Source organism: Mytilus californianus, unplaced genomic scaffold (assembly GCF_021869535.1).
Source record: "Mytilus californianus isolate M0D057914Y unplaced genomic scaffold, xbMytCali1.0.p SCAF_2, whole genome shotgun sequence".
Classification (NCBI taxonomy): Eukaryota; Metazoa; Mollusca; class Bivalvia; order Mytilida; family Mytilidae; genus Mytilus; species Mytilus californianus.
In genome coordinates, this window is record NW_026262668.1 from 43,470,426 (window position 1) to 43,496,687 (window position 26,262).

Consider the following 26,262-nt stretch of genomic DNA (forward strand, 5'->3'; position numbering starts at 1 on the left):
TTTTAAAAGGAAAATAACATTAAAATAATGTAAAAGCGCTACATTTCATGAAACTATGTACAATAAACAATAAAACAATGACTATTCAATTGCAAATAAGAATTTGTATTTACAAACTAATGGAAATCATTTTACTCAATAGTTATCTTGAAAAATAAAATTACAATATTCAGTAAAGTAAAAGACACTTAGTGACTTACTGACAACCATAGGAAAACAGTATATCAAATATTCACAATGTTGTAACGTTTCGAACATACAAAAACACACTTGAAATAAAACTACGCAATATGTCTTGATATATGAAGTAACAAATCATACGATGTCTGTGTAAGGTTATAACCCATGGTGTGGTAAATACAGCTCTCAAGATTAACTCAAACAAGGCAGTCTAAAACAGTCTAATTAGAATAACATTGAACCTGCAAGTGAAAAACAGGATGAAAAGAGTTCACTAACTCAGTTAACTAAGACCAAGTTTACCCTGCAATAACATATATAGTGTTAAAAACTAGCTATAAAACCAGGTTTAATCCACCATTTTCTACATAAGGAAATGCTTGTACCCAGTCATATTACAGTTGTTTTCATTCGTTTTATGTGTTTCAGCTTTTGATTTTGCCATTTGATATTGGACTTTCCGTTCTAAACTTTCCTTTGAGTTTTTGTTATTTTGATTATTATGAAATACAATAAAGTTAATTCTTTCTGAAACATAAGCTAATTCATTTTAGTTATCAAAGTAATAGTAAATTATAATGATAATGATTCTGAAATAAAGATAAGACAATTAATAAATACATCATAGATACATACATATCTTTATTTACAGAAATGCTGAAAAATGGAGATTGATTAGTAACAAGGAATTTAGTTAATTATATACTTCAAATATAAAGGGTATGGGTTTAATTGGAACATTTGATATAGTATAATAAAAACAACATAGATCAAATCTGAACCGGGCACACATATTTTGAACACATCAGTTCTCATTGTTAACCGTGCACTTGTAATGCCTTTCTTATCTTATCAAAGATCCAGCAGATATCATGTCAGGATCAAATTGTATGACTTATATCAAATGTCTAGTACCAAACCTTTAGTTGTTGGTCTACTTTAGTTACAAGGACGTACAATGAAAGTTTTCTTACTTTTGGGTTTAATGGCAGGTAACTATTAGAAATATGTAAGTTTTGTATATAAGTAAACAGTAATTGAATTAACAACTTACAGAAGTAAAGGTTAGTCTATGAAAAGGTACAGTTATTAAATTAAGAGCAAGGGTCTTGTCCCGTGCATTTAATTTCATAGTATATACCTTCTCAAAGACTATCCAATTTAACACATATTTACTACTTAAGTAATCTTTTAATTGGTCTAGTAATAGGTTTAATTCTGGCTGACTACTTGTATCACATGTGTTTGTAAAACGGAGTTCATTAACTAAGTTTTATGTTTTGTAAATTTACTCACTAGTATCATATTTTTTCAATTTGTGACAGTGATTTACCAGATCGCGAGTTTATAAATGCAATATGGAAAATAGCGGTTTATAAGTCAATCTCACATACAATTGTGTGATTTAAAAAGGCCCTTGACCCCAGAATGATAAGATGGTAACTACTGGTGTAAGTATGTATATTGATTGAAAGCGGTGTCTTACTACGTGTACTTCTTTCCATGGTATTTTGGTAAAATGACAAAATAAATTGACAAAAAACACATTTCAATTTCGCAGTAAAACTAAAGATATGATATATTTGAAAAATACAGATATATGTTTCCAAAGATAGTTTAGCGGATAGGTATTAAAATGCCACTACCAATAGATCAACTATTACATTTTTTTTTAATTTTCTTTCAAAGTAAAAACTAAAAGCTTTATCAGAATATAGATATAGATGGAACATTCCCTCAGACATTATCACGGTTTTTCAATTCATGATGAAATGGATCAAGTTCCTTAAGAAAGTTTAAAAAAATCATCATCAAGTTGCCTTGATTTCTCTTCACAAGGTTTCATAGTACATACTGTTTGTGTGCAAAGTAGTCGCATGGATGATAAGTTACCACAATTATAAGATAGCGTTATACTAGTATCAAGGTATTAAGGGCCATATTTTATTCTTTATTTAAACGATAGAAACTTGCAATTTTCAAAAATTATTTTTTTAAAACAAAAGTTTTTAATAGCAGGATATATAAAAATCAATGTGAATACCAATTTCAAACATTGTTTTTAATAGTCTGTTTGCCAATTCCCGTATTTGACGCTGTAATTATAGATCCCTTTTTTAGTTGTCACCCTAATGAGGGACATGCATTTTTATTGACAATGGAGAGCTAGCGGAAGGAGCAAATTTATCTTTGCGTAATGTGTGTAATTTTTTTAGTTTTTCAAATCTGTTAATTACATTTAATTTGTTGTTAAGCTAAATACTTTCGATAAAAGAAGTTATTTTTCACTAAACATTTGTAAAAACGCCTATATATCGCTTTTAACTTATCATGCTTTGCGTGGGCAAAAGCCAATTTTGTCCGGTAGAACCAGTCTACGTTTGGCAAAGGGAAGTTATTTTTTTTTAAAGTGTGTAATAACAGAATCAAATCGGTAATTGGCAAATGGACTATTTGTGACACAACATTTTATTCCAAAACAGCAAGTGGCAACTTTTGTTTTTAGTATCTTGATTACGATACAATGAAATATTACCCTTGTGATCATTCATGCATAAATAATTAGTACACGGAAAAGATATGTACTAAAAAACTTATAAGGCAAATTCAAGCAATTTGATTGGACTAGAAGTTGTAAGTATGTGGTAAGGAAACTTAGTCGGTGAATAAGACAACGACTCACAGTCTTAAGGGCAGACAAATAACCTCAACTGACAATATAAAAAACAAAGTAAAGAAAACATCAAAACCTGGGGAGATTCCACGTGCTTGGGAAAGGTAAGCGTCTTTTTCATAATCAATGACGTATATCGTGTTTACTTTGTAGCTACACTCTACAAAATGTATTCAAGGCATTTGAAAATAAAACTTATTTTGTTGAAATATGGTCAAAACAAAGTGTTTGACACATTGTTAGTATGTACAAACAAAAAGCTGCCGATCGAAAAATATCTTAAGGGAAATATGATTTCATTTTTCAACATAACCCTTGCAAAGAAGTTTTACTTTAATATCTTGTTTAGATGTATTACTTTTCAAGATAAAATTACTGAATTATTTAAATCACTTAATTTCTGCAATTTCCAATAAACATAGATTATTCTAAAATATCAAAATACATTCCAGATGGAACAGAAAACAACATTTGACTTTTCTATACAATTTGTGTTTTACTTGAATGGTGTAAGCAATATTTTTTTTTCATACAAATCTACAAATTTAAAGATCATTTTCTTTGGGTGATGTTCGTGATGCTCATTCTTTAGTATTCTATGAAGTGTTATGAGAACCTATTTGTCTTTTCGTTGTATATGGGTTTTTTTTGCCATTGCGTTGTCAGTTTCTCTTCGAAATGTGAGTTTTTAATATTCCATTAATCCAGTTGGTTGATACATTTACTTGTATTTGAAAGAGGTAGATCAGAAGACCATGCAAAAGTCGTCAACTTTCAATACCAGTCCTAACATAATTATATATTCAATAATAACATCTTTCTGTGGGTTTGTTTCATATTGTCAAGCTTTCCAAATACAATAGAGTCATTGATGATTAGTTTGAACTGCAGGAGTGATTCTTGATAAAAAAAATAACAAAGATTTCGAAGTGCTTTGAAAAAGAGAAACATTACATGGTCTTCTATTACGTGTGAATGTAACTACATAATAGTTTCGGCACTAGTTGTATATGCAATAAACTATGCACCAGTACACACAACATATCTTAACAATATCATCAATGTTTATGATTTTGTCAAAATTACATCTGCCTACTTTGCATGCCATGATCATTAAAAACACCCAAGTCTCGCATTTAAGTTGTGTTAATTCACCACTAGGCATACACAATAATGATAAGAAGTGCAGAATGCTGGTTTGAATTCTTGTTTGGTTAAGTGTGTAAATCAAGTATCTAACCTTTTTTGTCCGAATTATATCAACCTCCAATTTTTATTATAGGATTCCGAAATAAATTTACATACTGCAACCAATGCGCCAATTATTATGTTATATGGATCAAATTTAAGTTCAAATATTTTGAAAAATATTTAAGCACTGTACACTTAATCGTTTGTAACTTTATACATAAACTTTTCCTACTGATGTTTGTACCCTTACTTTAAAAGCTGCGAATGTAATTCGTCTATAAGAGACGACGAACTGGTTGATTGACAGATTGATTTAAGTGCATTTGCGATGGGAAATATTATTGGTTTAATTGAAATATTATATCACCGATTTAGACTTATTACCGAATGTGTACTTACATGAACAACATGACTGGTTTCACATGTGAATCAAGACCTGCTTAACCTTAGATCATCCAAGGTTTTTGTTGTTCAGTCTTTGGTTTTCAATTTGTGTTTTGCAGACTACTGCTTGTCTTTTTACTGTTGTTCATTCTTTTTTGCCATGGTGTTGTCGGTATGTCTTCGACTTATCAGTTTGAATATTCTTTTGGTATCTTCCGCCTGTCTTTTATAAATCTTGATGCGGTAGTTATACATTTTTTTTAATGCTTTCTTGAATTTTTAACTCGAGAAATAATGTCCTGATTTTCGTTGTATAGCAGAAATAACTACACGAAACGTTTAGGTTCCAACTAAATTTACAAATACTTTCAACCTTATACATTGTATCTCTAATTGTTGGGTTGATCTATATTTTTACCATTTTAGACAGTTACGCCCCACCCCCTTTTCCTCGGACCCTGGATCCGCCCTGACCTAGATAGTTAAAATATATTTAGAATAGAAAGATATTAAATTTTCACCTGCATCTGAAAGGTAAAAATATCTGAAATATACGGTGGCTCAATGGTGCTCAATGGTGCACTCATATTAATAAAACATGTGCACATTGCAAATTTAAATTGATAAAACAATGATTTCTCAAGTCAGTTACGCGTATTCCTTATAAGTTTATTGTTTTCAATATGTAATGTTCACTTTTTAAACACTATTTTAAAGGTGTGCTTTGCACCCCTCCACCAACTAATGAGGAAGCTGCATTGATGAAAATCCTGTCGTAAGTATTAACAAAAACAATTATGAATATATCTCTCATTTTCTGTACTTTCATTTATAATCTTTTCTGTAATTATTTAGACGGTAGGGCGTGTCAGGGAAAGCTTTTTGATATGATTTAAAAGAAGAAAATATGGTATGATTGCCAATGAGTCAATTTTCCATGAAGGACCAAATGATGTTGAGGTTAGTAACTATAGGTCACCGTACAACCTTCAATAATTAGCTAAACGAATACCGCATATAAAGCTATAAAAGTGCCCGACATAACAAATGTTAAACAGTTGAAACGGCAAAACTAACGGTCTAAGAACATAAAACAAACCATAAAAATCTATTGAAATTGGCTTGCCTCATCAGATCGATACAAAGCACAAAACAACTAACAAAAACAATAAAGACACAAAGTACTTATATGAGAGTACTCTCAGTTACTAAAAGCTAGTTCAAATCCAATAAAACTAATAAAAAAATCAGTACGCATATAGTGATTACATGTTTATTAAATGTAAGCGAGGGATAGGCACCTTTTTTCAAAATAGTTATGGTGTCCCGTCATAATGTTCAACTAACAGCCCTCGCCAAACATTTTTTGTACACTTTTAGGCCCATTTGTTCAGATCTCTGCTTAGAAACTACCCTTCTTCAGTCTTACTTAAATAAAATCTATAAACACGACATTTTGACGCTGAAGCGAGGCACAGCGATCCTATAGATCGTCGTCGATATCGCCGTCGTCGGCGTCGTTAAAATTTAAGTTCAGTATGTGGTTAAAGTGTTTTGAGACATCAATAACTTTGTGAAACCTTCATGGAATTTTATCATGGAAAGAAGATTTGTATGACCAAAAGACAGTATCTAGACTAAAACTTAGAGTTTTTTATTTTTATTTTTCAGTATTTTACTGATGAATGGACTATTTCTTTTTGCAGCAATCATTTAGATAGTCTGAGATTAAAAATGTTTGGAAATCTATAAATTTGTCAAACTTTCAAAGAATTCAGAACAGTTTGGCAGAAATTTCATCTGGACCAAAATTTTCCTTATTTTGCCAATTAGTTAAGTAAGTTTTCTCTTTTACTATCATTATTTACATACAGTCTGGGATTACATTTGTTTAGATATCAATTACTTTAAAATACCTTCATGGAATGTTTTCAAACTTGGAAATAAACTTCTTTTTCTTTTTTTTCTGTATTTTACTGATAAATTGACAGTTTTTGGTATTCAACATTACACTTTTACACTGACAGCAGTATCGCACACGAGACACATTTACGAATTTTTATAAACAGATAGATTTGTATAAAGGTTTGTTATTGCCCAAAACATCTTTAACAAGGGCAGAACAATTTACGAGGAAGCAATTTGGCTGGTTGAAAATCTCTACTCAATAAAATTTGATATATTCTTGACAAATCTATTTGTCCGTTAGTACGATGTGTCTGCCTCACAAGAGTAGTTTGAACTGTCGTCCTCTCTTAATTTTCCTTTGCCTCCTTTATGAAATTTTGAGAACGTTGACCATTACCCTGAATATTACGGTACGTGCTATTGTAGGACACGGAATTGATTCCCTCAGAGAGCATTTGAGTTCACCCTAGTTTGTTGTGGGGTTCGTGTTGCTCGTCGTTATTTTTCTATTTTTTCATATTGTCTCTTGTTTGTCTTTCTATTTTAGTTGTCGATTTCTTTTCTTTTTTATATCTTGTGCTTTTCCTAACACATATCTATGCATTTTTTCTGAAGCCATTTTGTTTTTTTATTTTGAGTTGCTTTGTTCAGTTTTTAGGTCTACAGGCTCAACACTGCTTAAAGGTTTGATTATAATCGTGCATAACTTTATTATAATGTAAGGCTCAGAAATATAAAACCAACCCGAACCACTCAACTACATACGAAATTACGCACACACACGCGAGAGCAATAAGAACGACGATCACGAATCATAAAAAAATTATCGTTTTTTATCGGTGTTTGCTTCACAACCAAATACGAAGTTCTCATTTATACTTAATGTTTTGGTAGTTATTTATAAATACTTACATAATTGCTTCATTTATTTCGATTTAACCTTTCAGGTCGGAGGCCTTCACTAGAATAACATGTTCTAGTTCAAAATATTCTGCTCAACTATCAACAAAAAGAACATCCTTCAAACATAAATATGTAGTCTGTGGTAGTGGATCAATTATATCTTACCATTCTGCAAATAGTATAGACATTGCAGCAACAGCAGCTAGTTCTAATGCAGCACACCAAAAGGTATTTAACTGAACTGTAATGTGTTGTTACATTTCTCAACAACAATTAATCTTTATTATTCGCAAATTTTGTTATATACACGGATATTAAAGCAAAAATTTGTTGAATAAATCTAAAGACGATACTCAATCTGGTGCGATGTTAAATTAAATTAATTCGTTTTAAACATCTCAACATTTTCTTTTCCTGAAATGTCAACTCCTAATAGACCTTTTAAACAATTGTCTTCGCCTACAGTTGATAACGGCTACGACAAGGTAAGATGTTTGGTCGTCTCAAAAATTAGAATTGAAAAAAAATAGTTCTGATCGCATAATGTTTATGAGTAAAATTTGTGGTTTAATTGCTTGAATTTTTTATTGCCAATGAGACAACTATTCAACAGAGTCAAAATGGTATGGATTTACCCAATTATTTTTCACCGTTTCTTGTTTTGGTTGTTAAGTATTTGGTAATTGAAATAAACTTTATGTTTTGAATGAGTATGAAGCACAGGAAGGGCTTCAATATTTTATTTCATTTTATAGACGTTTAGCCGCTAACTTCCTTGATGCAATTTGGAAAATAGAAAAACAAATCTGCAGTCTTGTAGTAGATGTTATTAACATGTTTTATGTCTATTGACAAGGGCGCACGTGTTTCTACATTGTCAGTTAATTTTGGTCTCGGATGCCTCCAGTAATGTACTCATTGATTTATAACTTTTTAATTCACCAGTTTGATGTTCAACTTGAATTCTATATTCAGCGACAATACGATTAAATTTTGAACTCTTTCTTCAAATTTTCCTGTTTACGGTTAATTTGAGATGTGGTAAATGGTGTCACGAAGGGCGACGATTTTGATTTATTTTGTGTCCAAAAAGAAACAGTCTTCTTGGAAATGTAGCGGAACATCTCTTCCAAATTGTTTGCTACATCATTGTAGTAAATATACCCAGCATTGCCTACAACCAGCTGCGGTTATATGGCTTGATAATGTCCATGACCGGAATAATAAAGTGCCTGTGTCTCCATTTGTGGACGAAAGATCTCTGTTGATTTTGCTTCACTCCCACGGTGTCAATAAGTTTATGCCATGTACCCCGTTTGTATCTCCGTGCATTTATTTTAGGCCAGTGAACGAAATATTCTTAAATCCTGCTAAATATAGGAATATTCCTGCCAATCTCATTGTAAAATGTTGCAGAACTAACATTGATTAAAAGAAGGGTTGTAATCTGAGCAACAGCATGTTCAACATAACTCTATTTACACTAGAACACACCCGCGAAATCGTTGAGTTGGTTGAAAGTATGTAAACTATTGTAGGATGAATTTTTGTAAAAGATTTTATGACTTGAGAATTTCAGGAGAGGTATCAAAAGTTATAGGTACTTGGTGATAGGACAATTTTTTGTAGCCCTCCCCCTTTTTTCCAAAGTCCGTTATTTTTTGTTTTCTGTTTTTCTGTAGACTATGAACATACATATACTATAAATAAAGTGTATTTGCTATTTACTATCAATTCCAAGTTGTAATACTATCCTAGGCGATATAGTCATTATAGAGACTCTCTATATTTTATATCAGTGACAGCCGCGGATAGTAAACTTTGAATTGATAGTAAATAGCAAATACACTTTATTTATAGTATATGTATGATCATGGTGTTCAGTAAAACGCGAAAATAATTGTCCTAAATGGAAGTCTTGCCCATGACTTAAAAGTCTGTCCGATGACAGAAACAATATTCGGACGCCTTTATTTTCGTTTTTCTCCCAAAATAACCCAAACTGAATAATCATAAGCGAGGATGACAAATTCGACTATGCATGGTACCTATAGGATACAGAGGCATGGTGATTAATTTATTGTGGAAAGAAGAGAAGCGACACACAAAATGAGGTTTTCTCATTTAATAGTATAGATGTGATAGCCTGTAATTTCGTTCTGCATCATTTACAAACGCGCAGTTTGTGGACCTCGCTAAGTTCAGCAGGCTTTCTAGTGTTTCTCTTTTAAAGCGATAAAAAGAATATTTATGAGAGAAAAAGCAGTAAACACATCCTTTCCGTCCCTATATCCGTTAGAAATTCTGTGACGAATATCAAGTTATGAAACAGGTGGGGGTCGGATCACTGCTAGTAAAATTTGAAGTACTTGTAGAGTACGAAGACTAAGGTACATGTATTTTATTGTGACATGTGTGATGTACATGTAAGTTTACATAGACAGGGAGAAGATATATTTTTGATGTATGTTTTAATTGGTATTAATAAAGCATATTGTTTAATATTCTGTTTTTTTTTTATGAAAGTCTTATTATGTAGGAAACAGTAACTGTGTGAAATAACTTGTACTATATTACTTGTAATGATTGTAGTCTGAAACATATTCATAATTGAAGCAAATAAGTTTTAATTAACATTTAATTAAGTAAAGTTAGAACAATTACAATATTATGATTTTCTAGAAATATTGAATTACTGTCATTTGAATATTTGATAAACTATTTGAAGTTCATGTTATAATTTACCAGTTCATAGTAATAATCCACTGAATGTCTTGTATTTTTGTGATGATCCAATTGTAGCAACTGTAGTAGATCGTAGTAAATCTCGTAGTAAATCGACGCACCTTGCTTGAATTTTATGAATGAAATGTACTGACATGCGCAGTGGAACCCATGTGTCACTTGGGACGATTTTTCAATAAAAACACTATTTTTACGTTTCGGCAACTGTTTTCAAATACTCTTTGTAATTCCTTTTAGTATTTGTAGTCAACGTCTTCAATGTTTTGCAGATGTTAATGCTCACTATCCTTGATATTTGTCATTTTGGTTAGCCGGTGACACACATAACTTTTGGCAATGTTGTTTACGTATTGTGACTTCCGGTGAAGTTTTATTGGTGTATTTTTAGCTACTATAGAAATTTGTTTAGTACCATGCAAAATTTGTTTATTATATGACTGTTACTAAAATTGTATATTATTATGATTTTTGTAATTTATTTGAGAATTCAAATATTTCGTTGGACAGCAAGCGCGCGATCCAACAATTTTCCAACTTTGCCAACAATCCAACATTGACGTAATTTCGACGCTTGTTCGTCAGTTCTGCTTAAATCTTTGGTCGTTACAGTTAGTATTTTATTTCGCTCATCAGTAATTTTTGTCAATATGGTTAATTTTTCTCACAAACTTCATTTTTTTGGGGGGGTTAAATTGTAAAGGAAAATAGTAAATTTAGCGTTTTCTAAGTTAGAAAGGAAAATTTCATTTTTAGCGGACTCTTAGGAGCCGGACTCCTACATTTTTGATCTTTTGCTTAAAGTATTTTATTCTTTTAGTAAATTTAGGAAAGTTCTTAAAACTGTTTTAAAATATCTTTTGGGTTAATTATCGTATTATTGCTGGCAAAGCTTTATTTCTAGTTTATCTTTTAAAGTTAGGATTATTGAAATTGTTCATTGACATTGTATTTCATGACTGTTAACGTTTGTTTTTTTCTTCTAATAAATAAAATTAAATAGGAAAACATTAGGCAATTAAGGGATAATTTCCTAAAGGTCTGGAAATTATAATAAACAAAACAGTTTATTTAAGGTATAAATTGTATTTTATTGTTAGTTATTCAGGAAAGGTTCTGAATATAACTAATGATAATAAACATTTTTTTTTATATAACTGGTGAGGTATGAGTTATTACTATTTACAAAACTGTCAGAAAGAGGTATTCTGACTAAATTCACTTGAAATTAGTATTTTCTGTAAGGGTATTTTATTTTCTTAGTAATATAGCAGGAATCAGCCTTTTAAGTATTTTTCTGACACACCAACATACAATTATATTGGTAATAGCAAGTGTTATTTTTATTTGAATTGTACGGCCAAAGTTATCCTGCAATCATAAAGATTTTATTAATCATCTCTTGAGTGTAGAGATAAATTATTACATGTATACTGAATAGATTCTTGTCATATCATTTAAGAGTCTATAATTTAATTATCTTACTACTTAAAATTGTTATTTATCCTGAATATTAATGAAAATCTCTGATTCTCAAAATGAATAAAATATAGAAACTTATATATGTTACTTTTAACAAATGCTTATATTATACTGACCAGATCATATCTTGTCATACTGACTTAGCAATTTCCAAAATACTCATAATTTTGAGGAAAACTTTTGGGTCAAGCATTTCAAGCCCCTGCCCGCTACATACTAGAAGCTGCTGCAAGTAAGCTGCGGCGTCAGGTAGAAAAAGTGGAATCTGGGACAAAAGAAAGAAAAAAGTGGGAAGTGAGAAAATTTACAAAAAGCGGAATAAGGAAATGAGCACCCACGTGTCATCCCCTCAACTTTAACAAGGGTATTATAAAGCAGAGTAGTTCATCGTAACTAAAAATAACGATGCGACCTCGGCCGTTGTCCGTAAACTATTTCAAATATCCCTCTCCTCTGAAATCACTGGGCGAATTTAAACCAAAAGATGGTCTGAATCATCCTAAGGGGGTAGACTGTCTGATGACCTAGCTACCAAATCAAAATGGCCGCTATTCCTATAAATAGATCTTAGGGCTAAACTACACCTCGGCAAATTGAGGCATTCTTGGCAGGAATACATCCCAAAATTCTATCAGATAAGCCAGACGTACCTCCAAGATGCCCGCCATGAGCAGTGATTGGTTGAATGATAAGAATAGTTATAAAACAAATGCCCTAGCCAAATTGAACCAAACTTTACTAAAATACTCCTTAGATGATCCTCTTGCATAACCGTCCAGTCATTCAATATAGTCACCACTGTTATTTGTCGAAATCAACCATTAATCCAAATGGTGACAAATTTGGCAGTTATACTTCTTAGACGGTCTGCGATATGTCGAATGTGTTTTAGCAAGCATGTCATCAAAAATGGAAACTAAGACCTGTGATTGGAGTCATTAGAATATTGGAAAATTAAATCTTTTGACAAAATTGCATTGTATTAATAACTAGTCTAGCTAATAAAATTTTTTGTGTAGTCCTCTGTTGTTAATCATGTAAGCAATACATGATCTTTAGAGCCTCTAACTTCTTCCAGGCTGCAGTAATTGTCAGCAGAATGGTAGCACATATGCCTTCAACATATTGTCACACTCTTGCATCAAGAGCACAAGTTGGTGTGTTCACAAAGGCCGAATCAATGGCAGTTTACCCTGATTACGCGTATATGGCAGATAGACCAGAATGTAGAGGTAATTATGAAAATACAGAATGTTCCGTACGCTTTAATCTAAAAATTGCGTATTCTATGTAGATCATTTTCCCAATTAACTGCATTATAACACCTTTCAGATCAGACAATTAAAATTGAGAATGGAAATAGGGAATGTGTCAAAGAGACAACAACCCGACCAAAGAGCAGAAAACAGCCGAAGGCCACCAATGGGTCTTCAACACAGCGAGGAAAATCCCGCACCCGGAGGCGGGCTTCAGCTGGCCCCTAAACAAAAATGACTACTAGTTCAATGAAAATGGACGTCAAACTAAACTCCAAAATATATAAATGAATTAAAATTAAAAAACATACAAGGCTTACAAAGGCCAGAATTTCCTGACATGTTTTGTGAGATCTCAACACTTCCCCTATACCTCTAGCCCAATGGAGAGAGTTCATTTCAATATGTTGTAATAAAAGAGATTGATAAAGTTATTTACAAGAAACACAAACAAACATAATATAGAAGTAGCCTTATGAACCAGTCATCTACAGGAGAGACGAAAATTGTTAAATACAAAATCGGCAGGTGTCAAACCAAGAACTTAAGATTAAATTACTGTCTAGGTTTAAAACGAAAACATGTTGTAACATAGATTTTACAAATTTTTCAATGTCGTCGAGACTCAATTCTACCAATAGTGTCTCTTTCATTTGAAGTAACATTTTCTGACAGCACCTGCATATGGCGTTCATGTTTCTAAATTAACACGATATTGCATGGTCTGTACATTTTATCTATAATTCCTGGGTAACGGATTGCTGTCGAAGAGAGAACGGCTTATACGTAGATTCATGCTAATTGAATTCAAATCATCACTTCGGAAGTTCTATGGGCTCCATCATATTCGGTTAACCGCTACGGGTGTAAGTTTCATCCCAATTTCGGTGGAGTCCATGTAGCTTGCCTTTAGTTTTATATATTTGCTTTCGTTTGTGGTTACTTTTCGTTGTATAAATTTCTATTTTGGCCACATATCTTTCCACATTGAATCACAATTATTTTTACAATGTCTTGATATTTTCACTTTTATTGGAATAAAATAGTGCTTTGTTCAACAATCAAAATTCAATGACAAGCAACAAGCAATATACCAGATCTCGACTGCCTTAACATTTTATCAAAACTATGATAATGTTAAGTGTGTACACGACAACACGGGATGCTATATATGAAGCAAGGCCCGTTAATTGTACTCTATCAATAGATTAACATGGGTTTCTCCTTACATCTCACTATTGACTTATTTTTTTTTTCGTACACATTTATATTCAGCTGCCCCTTTTCTTCATTTTTGACTTATTTTTCATAAATCAGCATACAAAATTATTCAATTGCCCAGTAATCTTACATTAAAAATATATCCAAAACGAAATCTGATACTTGTGATTTCAATTGTTAAACAACTATTGAACTTTATAATTATTTTTAAAAATCATTAAATACCTTGTAAACATGTTTATGAATACCATATGTTCATCATTTTGTTTTACAGTTCAATCAGTTCCAAAACCGTAATCAAGAATATGAAAGTAAGAGAATGGGGCTAGAATTTTTGTCCGAATAAGGAACTCATTGAAAGATAATCTGATTCATTAAACAAAAGCAATTTTATCTAATCGGAAAAATGGAAAATGAAAAAATATCTTGTGAAGACTCACCTTTCTTATACTTTAAGTTAATTAGAATGTCTTTATTTATTCATCGTCATTTGTCTTTTTGTCCATTTTTTACGATTTTTCACTACGTTTTGTGATTTTCTCTTCTTTATCAAATCGGTTTTTTTTAAGGAATCTGCAGTGGTAGTTGTTCATCTACATGTACGTTTGATGGTAGGAAATGGTCAACTACAGCTGGTTCCGGTGGTCGTTTGGCTTCCATTCTAGATGACAATCTGTTGTGTGACAGTCAAGATCCCTATCGTTATGGCTTTAATGTTCTGATACATGAATTCGCTCATACAATTCACGGCTATGCGCTTGATGGAAGCATGAAATCACGGGTAAAAAACGGTTTTCTTATGTAGAGCATATCTTGCGAATAGTCATAATACTTTCTAAATACTACTCCGTTACAACCTTTTGACAGTTATTACAAAAAATCAATTGCTTAAACCTTAATTCATTTCGAATTGATTTGGGGTCATTTGTCATGCGCATGAAATAATGAAAATAATCATCATATTTCGTAAATTTTAAGGCGGAAAAAAATATACCTTGTCACTATTCATGCCTTTCTGTACTATTCCAAAACTTTAAAACGAAAACAAGTCACGCCCGTAACACGACAACTCTGCATGGAGACACGTCGGACCGTGCTACAGATCATGGATGGTGTATCATTTGATCGATAAGAATACAACTTGGCCCGTCTATGACGACGATTGGAACAGTCAATAGAAAACTCACTAATTACGGTCTACAACAGTGAGCAAAATCCATGTATACAGTTTTGTAACATGATTACGATACAAATCTAGCTATGTTTAATTTATCAAAAAAACAAAATTACTGCACTTTGGTATAATTCCTGCTTTTTTATAAAACATTGAATCGATAATTGCTTATTTGAAACTTCCACTCAATTCTAAACCAAAGCAACTTTTGCAAACAATAATCAATGATAAACAGAGACTTATTAGCTTCTGTGGGACAGACAAAACACAAAATACCGATATAAGAGTACTCGCCGTTACTGAAAGCAAGTTCAAAGCCCTTTAACACAAATAAAAAAAATCCCAGACTAAAATATCAATCAGGACACACATTTAATGGATAAGTTACAAAGTTAAACATGTTTCTGAGCGCCAACCCCATTCACCACAACCTGTGATAGCGTTGTAACAGGACAAACTACGAACAAGTTGTAAAAATCAGTTGGAAAGGTCTTGTTCAAAGCCAATAACAACTTACAAATCTATCATGTATTCCCAGACTTAGATATCAATCAATACATATCATACGGATTTAGTATAAATTCTTTATCTGATCTTTACAAAGGTTCAATTACAGCATAATGAGATACCATTTACTTCTTTAAATATTGCTAGAGTATCTTGACTTTTTGTCTGAAAAGGCGTGTTAGACGGATGCGGACGAGATATAAGATACTCCTCCTTTCAGAGCAATTAATTCGATTCTAGTTTTATAGAATTTCGTATGATCTGAGCTTTTTTCTTCAATTTAGAATATCCGTAAATGTAAATTCCTGAATTAATATATCAGATGTTTTTTCACTGACACAATAGACCCAGAATGACATAGCAGTTATACATGTTTTATGAAACATATTGTCAGTTAATATTTCACCTCGGCTGTACGGTTTTATAAAAATGCATCTCAATAAAGGCATTATTATAAATTGCTAGCATCTAATGTACTTATATTGATTAAATGTTAATCATATATATTGTATGACATTTATTTTAAGATAACTAACGCATATAACGCTGCCAGAAGTCATGGTACTTGGAGTGCATCATCGTATGCTATGTCTAACGATAAAGAATATTTTGCGCAAGGTACATCAGCTTGGTTCAACGCAGATCATAGAAACCCACATGGAAATGTAATGTCATCGTAAGTTCTCGATTTCTGGCTTTTATCGAAGCTTGTGTTTACTTTATTTTTTGTTCTGTCTGATCATTATATTTATCTTGCCTTATGAACCCTCGTTTAATTAAGGGTTAACACAGTATGTCACTTTCAACAATATTCGACGTCAAGTATTGACATTGAACCAATCATTCGCGTGTTCGGTTAATATTTTCAAGTTCGTATTAACGTTGATTTGAACGGTTCAGATGGAGAGGACTGCTGGTGGATTGTTAGTAACTGAAAATATCATCAGCTTATCAGTCATTTCCTCGCTTCTGACATGATTTATAACAAATTTTCTTAAATTATCCGTTACAAATTACGAAATGATTAAGAAATTATGGCTCCAACTCCCTCAGACAAATTTGACATTAGAAGAATCTGACAATTCTTTTTAGGTCCTGATTTTTTTGTCATATGGATCCTCCAATATTCGGATATTTATACGTCCTTTGCTTTCAATGATTGTCTTTTAGCGTTCCTGGTAAATCCAGGAAAGTGCTTCGAACGCCGTAAATTTACAAAGTGCTTTTTCATTTCATAATTTTCTGATACTTCAAATTTAAAACAAAAAGTTGAATATGTTTTAGTATACTTTGTTTAGGAGCCAGCTGAAGGACGCCTCCGGGTGCGGGAGTTTCTCGCTGCATTGAAGACCCATTGGTGGCCTTCAGCTGTTGACTGCTCTATGTTCGGGTTGTTGTCTCTTTGACACATTCCCCATTTCCATTCTCAATTTTATTTATATACTTGAATGGCTAAGTTTTACTATAAAAACACTTGAACATGAACTTTCTTTTAAAATAAAATCCTTTACCTTATCAAATCTTTAGAAATGTGTTGCTACTGAATTATTGTCTTCCCGTACACTAAATCGCCGCCAATCATTATGTATGCAGTGACCTTAACCACGAGACCCTTCGATAGAACTTCGGCAACCGTAGTGCGCAAATGCGGGGAAATCCGTGATTTAAAGAATGTAAACAAACGTGCAATGGATAGAAAATATTGTTAATTGATTCTGAAAGAACAACTTAATACACCAAATTATTAAACTGTTATGACAAAATTCAATAATCAAATAGAAACGCACGGAATATATATTTAAAAAAAATAAACATCGCTAATACGTGTATATCACCCCACTTTTTTTACACGTGCTCCACGAGTCTATGTTGATTGTCTATTAAGGTCAGGATCGGTAAACTTCGCCATAAAAAGCGAAAGTTAATTAGGAGGGAAAATTTTTACTGAATGAAATATTTTTTGTCGATTATTTATAAAGGATTCGTAATAATTGTAAAAAAAATCGTGCATAGAGAACTTAGCTTAGTATATATATATACATGCATTGGTTCACAATTTTCCAAAACATTATAATTTCAAGAATCTCATGTCATATGACTTTTGAAAAAAAGAGGTTTTTTTAAAACACACAAACACATGCGAATACTAGCACTAGCTTCTACAAATGTGGTACTGAATTTATTTATCTTTGCCTATGTGAACATTAATATTTTACACGGCAACAAATGTGGGTGTATGTAACAATGTTTTAGATTTTAACGAGAGAAATTTATGTATTACTGAAAAATTATTACATCAGGGTTTTCGATATCACAAACTAGTCAAAACATTTACTAAATTTTATCATCGGTATAAGGACATCATTCGTAAATATAGCTCAACATGCAGACTTCTTATACGTTCAGGTGTTTCACATCCAATTTTATGGAAATATTCTTTATAAAGCACAAAAATGTCAGTATTCACCTCTGAAGCTAACAAAACCTTTAAATAGACTTATTGAGAAGGGATATAGTTACGATACTGTTGTCAGGTCATTAAAGATTGCATATTTTGGCGTTAATATTGATTCACTTATAGGGTCTTTGCATCGGCACTAAACACATTTATTTAAAAACCAGTTGTTGGCATGACACGGGTTATGTTCTTCTCATATATGTTATGATGGTATGATACTAAACCCCTAACGGGAAGGATTGTGCCTGATATTCATATGATGAAGACATAATCTTTCAATCAGTTTAATTGAAGTCTGGAGCTGGTATGTCAGTTAACTGCTAGTAGTCTGTTGTTATTTATGTATTATTGTCATTTTGTTTATTTTCTTTGGTTACATCTTCTGACATCAGACTCGGACTTCTCTTGAACTGAATTTTAATGTGCGTATTGTTATGCGTTTACTTTTCTACATTGGCTAGAGGTATAGGGGGAGGGTTGAGATCTCATAAACATGTTTAACCCCGCCGCATTTTTGCGCCTGTCCCAAGTCAGGAGCCTCTAGCCTTTGTTAGTCTTGTATTATTTTTAATTTTAGTTTCTTGTGTACAATTTGGAGTTTAGTATGGCGTTCATTATCACTGAACTAGTATATATATTTGTTTAGGGGCCAGCTGAAGGACGCCTCCGGGTGCGGGAATTTCTCGCTGCATTGAAGACCTGTTGGTGACCTTCTGCTGTTGTCTGTTCTATGGTCGGGTTGTTGTCTCTTTGACACATTCCCCATTTCCATTCTCAATTTTATGTAAATGAATAACGTGCATATCAAGGATACGTGAAATTTCAAGTACAATTTCCAGTCGAGAAAAATCCTAAATACATACAAACATGGTACGTGTTGCTTTCTTGCTGCGCATGCAGTCTCTAAGGATTAGATCGAACAATGGAAAAATCTCAGTTCTGACTTCAATGTCCGTCTGAATGTAATGACTTATCTTCGTCAGACATTTACAGAAGTTAGATGAATTATATCCATAATATAATCCAGCTGAACATATATATGTCCACCACAACTCAGTCGTTATCATTCACAATAGAAAAGCTTTAAGTGTTCTCTTAATCGCACGCGATAAACAACTTGCGAATTGAAGTAATATCTAACTCATTCATAATGCGTCAGATGACAGATTTCACGTGTCATATGACTTTTGAAAATATAGGTTTTTTTTAAACGCACAAACACATTTGAATACTAGCACTAGCTTTTAGAAATGTGGTCCTGAATTTATATATCTCGGAAGTCAATTAGCTTGCAATCAACAATCACTGAATGAAATATTATTTGTCGAATAAATTATAGATTCGTAAAAAATATTAAAAAATCGTAATGAAAGAATGTAAACAAACGTGCTATGGAAAACCGTAATGAAAGAATGTAAAAAAAACGTGCTATAGAAGTTAAATAGTAAAAACAGATTCTTAACTTGGATAGTTCGTAAGAGGTACGAAAAATTCATGCAATGCCGTATAAAGATTGACCAAGAAAACTAATTTCCTACTCAGACTTTGTAAAACGTCACCAGTGTCTGAGCAGAAAGTTGATGAACCAGGGGTATGTCAAAGAACGTCTCGTCCTTTTTCTAAAAAATTTCATCGGAAGGTACCAAGAACTTGTTGATAAATATTCCGTATCAACTTCACAAATATTACACGATGGTCTTGAAGTATAGATTTTGCGTACTGACGTTGTTTATCATCTTAATAACATGTTATAGTATTCTTTTATTTGTCTTTATTAATATTACTTTTACTGTTCAGTCTGTTTTTTTAGATATCCATTTGACATGACTCTGTGCTTATGTATCCCGTCATACTTTGAACGACAAAGTTATTTTATTTATAAATATTACTTTTACTGTTAAGTCTGGTTATTTTTTGTGATATACATTTGACGTGACTCTGTAATTATGTATCCCGTCATACTTTGAACCACACAATTATTTTATTTATTAATATTACTTTTACTGTTAAGTCTGTTTTTTGTGATATCCATTTTACGTGACTCTGTATTTATGTATCCCGTCATACTTTGAACGACAAAATTATTTTATGTCTACCTGTGCGAATTTCAAACACGCAATTTTACGCCAGTACTTAAAAACGTCCATCCTTTATGGATGGATTTTACATTGATAAATAAAATCGTATAATATAAGCAAAATGAGGATGTTAAATTTGATGTATGCCTTTTAATGCTTCTTCGTTACATTTGTTTGCTTTTATAGTGATTAAGATGATAACACAATGTTGACTGCTGTACCCCTATTTTTGACATTTTAACCTATTGTGTCTGTTTGTTTTGTTCACGCATCGTTGTCAATATAATGGAATTTGATGCGACTGTCATACAAGTGAGAGGTTTAGCTAGCTATAAAACCAGGTTCAATCCACCATTTTCTACATAAGAAAATGCCTGTACCAAGTCAGGAATATGACAGTTGTTTATCCATTCGTTTGATGTGTTTGAGCTTTTGATTTTGCCATTCGATTAGGACTTATATCTAGAAATTGACTATGAGGGTCGGTTGAAAACAAAACTTTAAAACAAAAGAGATGATTTCAGCTTCCCAATCATGACCTTTTCATTTTTAAACCAAGAATTCTAAATGGTGCAGTTGAAATCATCACTCAGTAAATTTTATGGACGCCATCACGAGTTGGTTGACCCTTATGGAATATCCGTTTCACAGATGATATCGGATATGTTCCTTATGTCGTAACTACAATCCCGTTCCCTTTTCACGAATGTGACCTACCGAATTAGACTATTTACCGGCTTTGTAATAACATGAGAAACACGACGGGTGCCACATGTGAAGCAGGATCTGCTTACCCTTCCGGAGCACCTGAGATCACCCCCAGTTTTGGTGGGGTTCGTATTGCTGTTGTACCCCTATTTGTGACATTTTTACCTAACGTGTCTGTTTGTTTTGTTCACACATCGTTGTCAATATAATGGAATTTGATGCGACTGTCATACAAGTGAGAGGTTAAGCTAACTTTAAAACCAGGTTTTATCCACCATTTTCTACATAAGAAAATTACTGTACCAAGTCAGGAATATGACAGTTGTTATCCATTCGTTTGATGGGTTTGAACTTTTGATTTTGCCATTTGATTGGGGACTTTCCTTTTTGAATTTTCCACGGAGTTCAGTATTTTTGTGATTTTACTTTTACGTGTGGGTAATACAATATGAAAATGCAAACTATAAGTGCATATCAAGTCAATGACACAATCATTTTGTTTACACATCTTTACGTATTATATATGGTTATTAACATAATTCAGTTAGATAGAGATAAAGATCACATTATATTGGTGGTTAAAGCAATGAATATGGAAGCAAATAACAAGTTGACCAATGTATCAGACGAGTCGCAACATGAACAGATAAATATATTATAAAAATCTACATTAAAATCATATGAAACTTCAAATTAAAAAAAGTTAAATATGTTTTATATACTAAATAGCTTTTCTCTAAAAGAAGTGAACATGAACTTTTTTTAAAAGAAAATCCTTTACATTATCAAAATCTTCGAAAATGTACCGATATTGAATAATTGACTTCCTAGTCACTAATTCGCCGATATTTTTTCCGTATGCAGTTGCCTAAAATACGAGACCTCTCGTTATAACTTCGGCCACCACACAGCGCAAGTGCGAGTGGAAAATCGTAATGAAAGAATGTAAACAAACGTGCTATGGAAGGTAAATAGTAAAAACAGATTCTTAAAGAACAAATTAAATACAACAAATCATTTAATAACTGTTAAGGAAAAGTTAAAATAACAAATATGAACGCATGGAAAATATAAAAAAACCATGTCAATTCACTTATCTGTCACGATTTCCACGTGCTCTGTTTTTGTTGTTTATCAATGTCACGATCCGGTAAACTTCGGCAACAACTCGAAAGTCAATTAGCTTGCAATCAACAATCACTGAATGAAATATTATTTGTCGAATAAATTATAGATTCGTAAAAAATATTAAAAAAAAAACATGCAAACAAGACTTAGTTTAGTATATCTGCATGCATTGGTTCAATAGTTTCGATAACGTTAAAGTTTTTAGAAACTCGTTTCATATGACTTTAAACTAAAAATAAATAGAACACAACCGTTAAACTCCTAACATAACCCTTAGTAGGCAAGTGGTTACACAGGTTAAGTGTCTTATGTATTATTAATGACACTCGCCCTGTTTTTTTTTTTTGTAAGTCATCTTTATCAGGGCATGTAAAGTCGGAACTTTTTGATTTTTTTCCAACACTTATGTAAACACTATCGTGATGATCTATTTTATTGACCCTTTAAGTCCAGGAGCCCCGATGACATTGTAATAAACTTTATTACAAGACGTTATCAATGTGGAAAAGAAAGTTCGTTTGTCTTTATAATTAATCTCATCATAGGTACCAGGGTTAAAATTTTGTACGCTAGAGACGCGATTCGTCTACAAAAGACTCATCAGTGACGCTCGAATGAAAAGGCCAAACAAAGTACGAAGTTGAAGAGCATTGAGGACCCAAAATTCCGAAAGGTTTTGTCATATACAGCTAAGGTAATATCAGCGTTAGATTTGAACTAGTTTCACAGTTAGCAAACGACCATGTGATAATATAGGGATCTGGTTATTTTCCTATTAGCAGTAAAAGTTTAATTTCATGTTGCAAAATTATCCATTTTTGATACTTTATTCAATGATTACTTTTTGTTTCTTTACAAATTATAACCAAATGACTTTCTGTCTATATTATCACATTAGGTATTAGATTTTTCATTTTCATTGTGCTGTCGTATGTAATTGTATTTCTTAACCAACTTGATAGACATACATTACTGCACTTTCATATGTTTGGGTTTGAACGTTCCTTAGGAATGAAAATCGAGAAAAACGCTTCGGACGCTTGAAATTTATGAATTGTTATTTTCATTTTCAGTTGTAATAACCATCAGTGTTCTAACGAGATGGCAGAGAGACGTCATATTTATGACAAAGACAGGGAACTGTACAACATTCTAGCTTGGGTTTACGACAGTAACCAGGTTAGCCAACCAGGGAACCTTGCAACATGTATTTAAAACTACATAAAGTAACTAATTAAATATATAATGAAAGCCACTTCTGTTTGTCCTTTTGTCTATGAACCTACAAGGAATAGAGTTTTATGATAAGAATTCCGCTGTTTGCTCAACATACCGACAATTTTCCGAAGTGTGACATATTTTGTTTTTTCAAGTTACACGTAGTTACATAGATTTCCTGTTTTTAAATGAGAATAAATAAACCGTTCTTCGTATATTTTGAATACTCTAAAACTGTTTGCAAACTTCATGGTAAAGTTCATAATTTAATAAGCAACGTTAAATAAGAAACCAGGATACACTTTTCCACTTAATGTAGTTCCCTTTTTATACTCCCATTTTCTTAATCAGACGGTGTATAACTACTCCTGACCCGCATGACATATTTTTAAGAATCTTACTCACATGATGTACTTTTGCACCTCCTATTTCTTTTAATCTGTTTTAATTTTTTAGGTTAACTTTGGGATAACACATACTTCGTACTATCTGCATACTAGTACTTTAGTACACATTTGTATCGGTTTCTACTCCTGAAGCCCTAAACTTGTTTTAATGTAACTATCTCAGAATCTTTGGTGATTACAATGCTGCGTCATCTACCGGTAGACAAAATTCACGCCCACTCCGACTTCATCATTCTTGACCAATGGTAGCACTTGAACACTCTTCAGTAGGGAGGTGTAAAAACGGTTGTGTCTAGTGTTTACAAATTTCGTGAAGCAAGGAACCGAAAATAAACATTGGCAATCCAACATTTGCGCGAGAAACATACCCAAAAACTTCAATTAGTTGATTAAGATCTTTAAGATTGTCACTAAATATCGTCCTATGTTTTTGCGGTAAAGACTTGTTGCACAATCTGCACGTGGCAATTGTTTATTTACATGTTCTACATTTACACGTGATCATCGTAAAGGCTCTTTTTGATTGGATGCTGCGACCAATGGAAATCATTACATCGTGGATCCGAAATTCTGTCTTAATCCGCCAAGGGTGGAGAGGAGGAGACTGGATCGTAATCCTAAGCTAGCGAAGATGAAATACACATAAAACGATTTCTTTCAGAGGACAACTTATTATTTATTTGAATCCGTAAACACTTGAATTCCTGCTGTATTAGAACAAATTTTGCTTTGCATGAAACACGGCCAGGATAAGTTACGTCACGCAAGCATACGTTTCCATTGTTTAATCGGAACTTGTATGCTTCCTGGTAAGTTTACACAGTTTTATACAAAAAAGTAAAATCACAAAAATACCGAACTCCGAGGAAAATTCAAAACGGAAAGTCCCTAATCAAATGGCAAAATCAAAAGCTCAAACACATCAAACGAATTGATAACAACTGTCATATTCCTGACTTGGTACAGGCATTTTCTTATGTAGAAAATGGTAGATTAAACCTAGTTTTATAGCTAGCTAACCTCTCACTTGTATGACAATTGCTTAAAATTCCATTATATTCACAATGATGTGTGTACAAAACAGACATAATAGGTAAAAGTGTCAAAATAGGGGTACAACAGTCAACATTGTGTTATAATCTTAATCACCATAAAAACAAACAAATATGTAACAAAAAATCACAAAATGGCATATAGACAAAGCACATAAGCAAAAACGAAAGACAAGAATACAACAATTTACCATAGCACAATCACACAATGACGGGATGTATAAGTACCGAGCCAGGTCAAATGAATATCCCCAAAAATAGACTTAACAGTAAAAGTAATATTCAAAAAGACAAATAAAAGAATACTATAACACGTTATTAAGATGATAAACAACGTCAGTATCAAGAATCTATACTTCAAGACCATCGTGTATTATTTGTGAAGTTGATACGACTTATACTAACTCCAATGAAAAACCGATTAATGCGCCGTATTCCTCTCTACTTGTTCTTATTATTCGCCATCATTTGGTAGTTAAAAGACTGTCAATTTTGCGAAAACACCTCTGTACAGTTTAAAAACTGTGCAAGGATACTGTTTTCACTTTCCCGTTAACATCGTCAAATAGCTATATTTCATGCGTAACGTCACTGAATGCATATCATTCTTCATACGTTATCAACAAAATACAAAACCCAGGCTGTAAAAATGCTCGTTCGTGATGTGAAGATCGTAAAAGCCATAAAAGGATACAGTTTAAATTTAGGATGTATTCACATGTACATATAGTGCTAATTTATGAATACTAGTAGTTTAAACCAAATGTGTGTATACATCTAAGTGTTATTACAGTTCTGTTTCGACACAGGAAAAGTTCCGTCGTTATGGAGGAAAGCACTTATTCGAACAATCCCAAAAGGTTCTGCTATTGACCCGAGAATTCCATTGAATTACAGAGGGATCAGTTTACTCTCGGTAATTGCGAAATGTTACAGTTCTACTTTAAACAATCGAGTGCAACAGTATTTAGAAGATAACGGATTAATTGTTGATGAACAAAACGGTTTTAAAAGAGATAGGTCATGCGAGGATCATGTGTTCTCTTTGAATTGCCTAATTCAGGACAGGAAATCAGCATTTGCTACCTTTGTGGATCTACAAAAAGCATTCGATTATGTAGATAGAAATTTATTGCAATACTACAATTTAACGGAATTGACGGAAACATGTATAATGCTATTTGTAGCTTATATATTGACACAGAATCATGTGTCTGCGTAAATGATCATCGTACAAATTGGTTCCAGTGTTCAAATGGTGTCCACCAAGGGGATATTTATCGCATACTTTGTTCTCGCTATTTGTCAACGATTTAGTTACTGAAATTAAAGATCTAGAGACTGGAATACCTCGTGATAATGAGAAAATCAGTCTTTTTTTATATGCAGACGACAGTGTTATTCTAACAGAGACCGAAAATGATATGCAACGTTGCTTAGATGTTTCGTACAGTTGGTACCAACGCTGGAGACTTAGTGTTAATTGTTCAAAATCAAATGTCATGCATTTTAGAAAACAGCGTGTCTCACAAAGCAACTTTGATTTCAAGATTGGACCAAATAGTTTACAATATGTAAGTCAATACAAATA

The 26,262-nt window shown here is 32.6% G+C and overlaps 1 protein-coding gene across 1 annotated transcript; it reads left to right on the top strand.

The window, feature by feature from the left end:
* The first annotated feature begins 5,366 nt into the window (after positions 1–5,366).
* LOC127728963 (uncharacterized) lies at positions 5,367–23,224 on the top strand. The gene is made up of 6 exons (XM_052236542.1): positions 5,367–5,389; positions 7,285–7,468; positions 12,543–12,696; positions 14,511–14,722; positions 16,150–16,298; positions 23,068–23,224. The coding sequence occupies exons 1-6, from the start codon at positions 5,367–5,369 to the stop codon at positions 23,207–23,209; spliced, it is 864 nt and encodes a 287-aa protein (XP_052092502.1). The 3' UTR covers positions 23,210–23,224.
* The last annotated feature ends 3,038 nt before the right edge of the window (positions 23,225–26,262 follow it).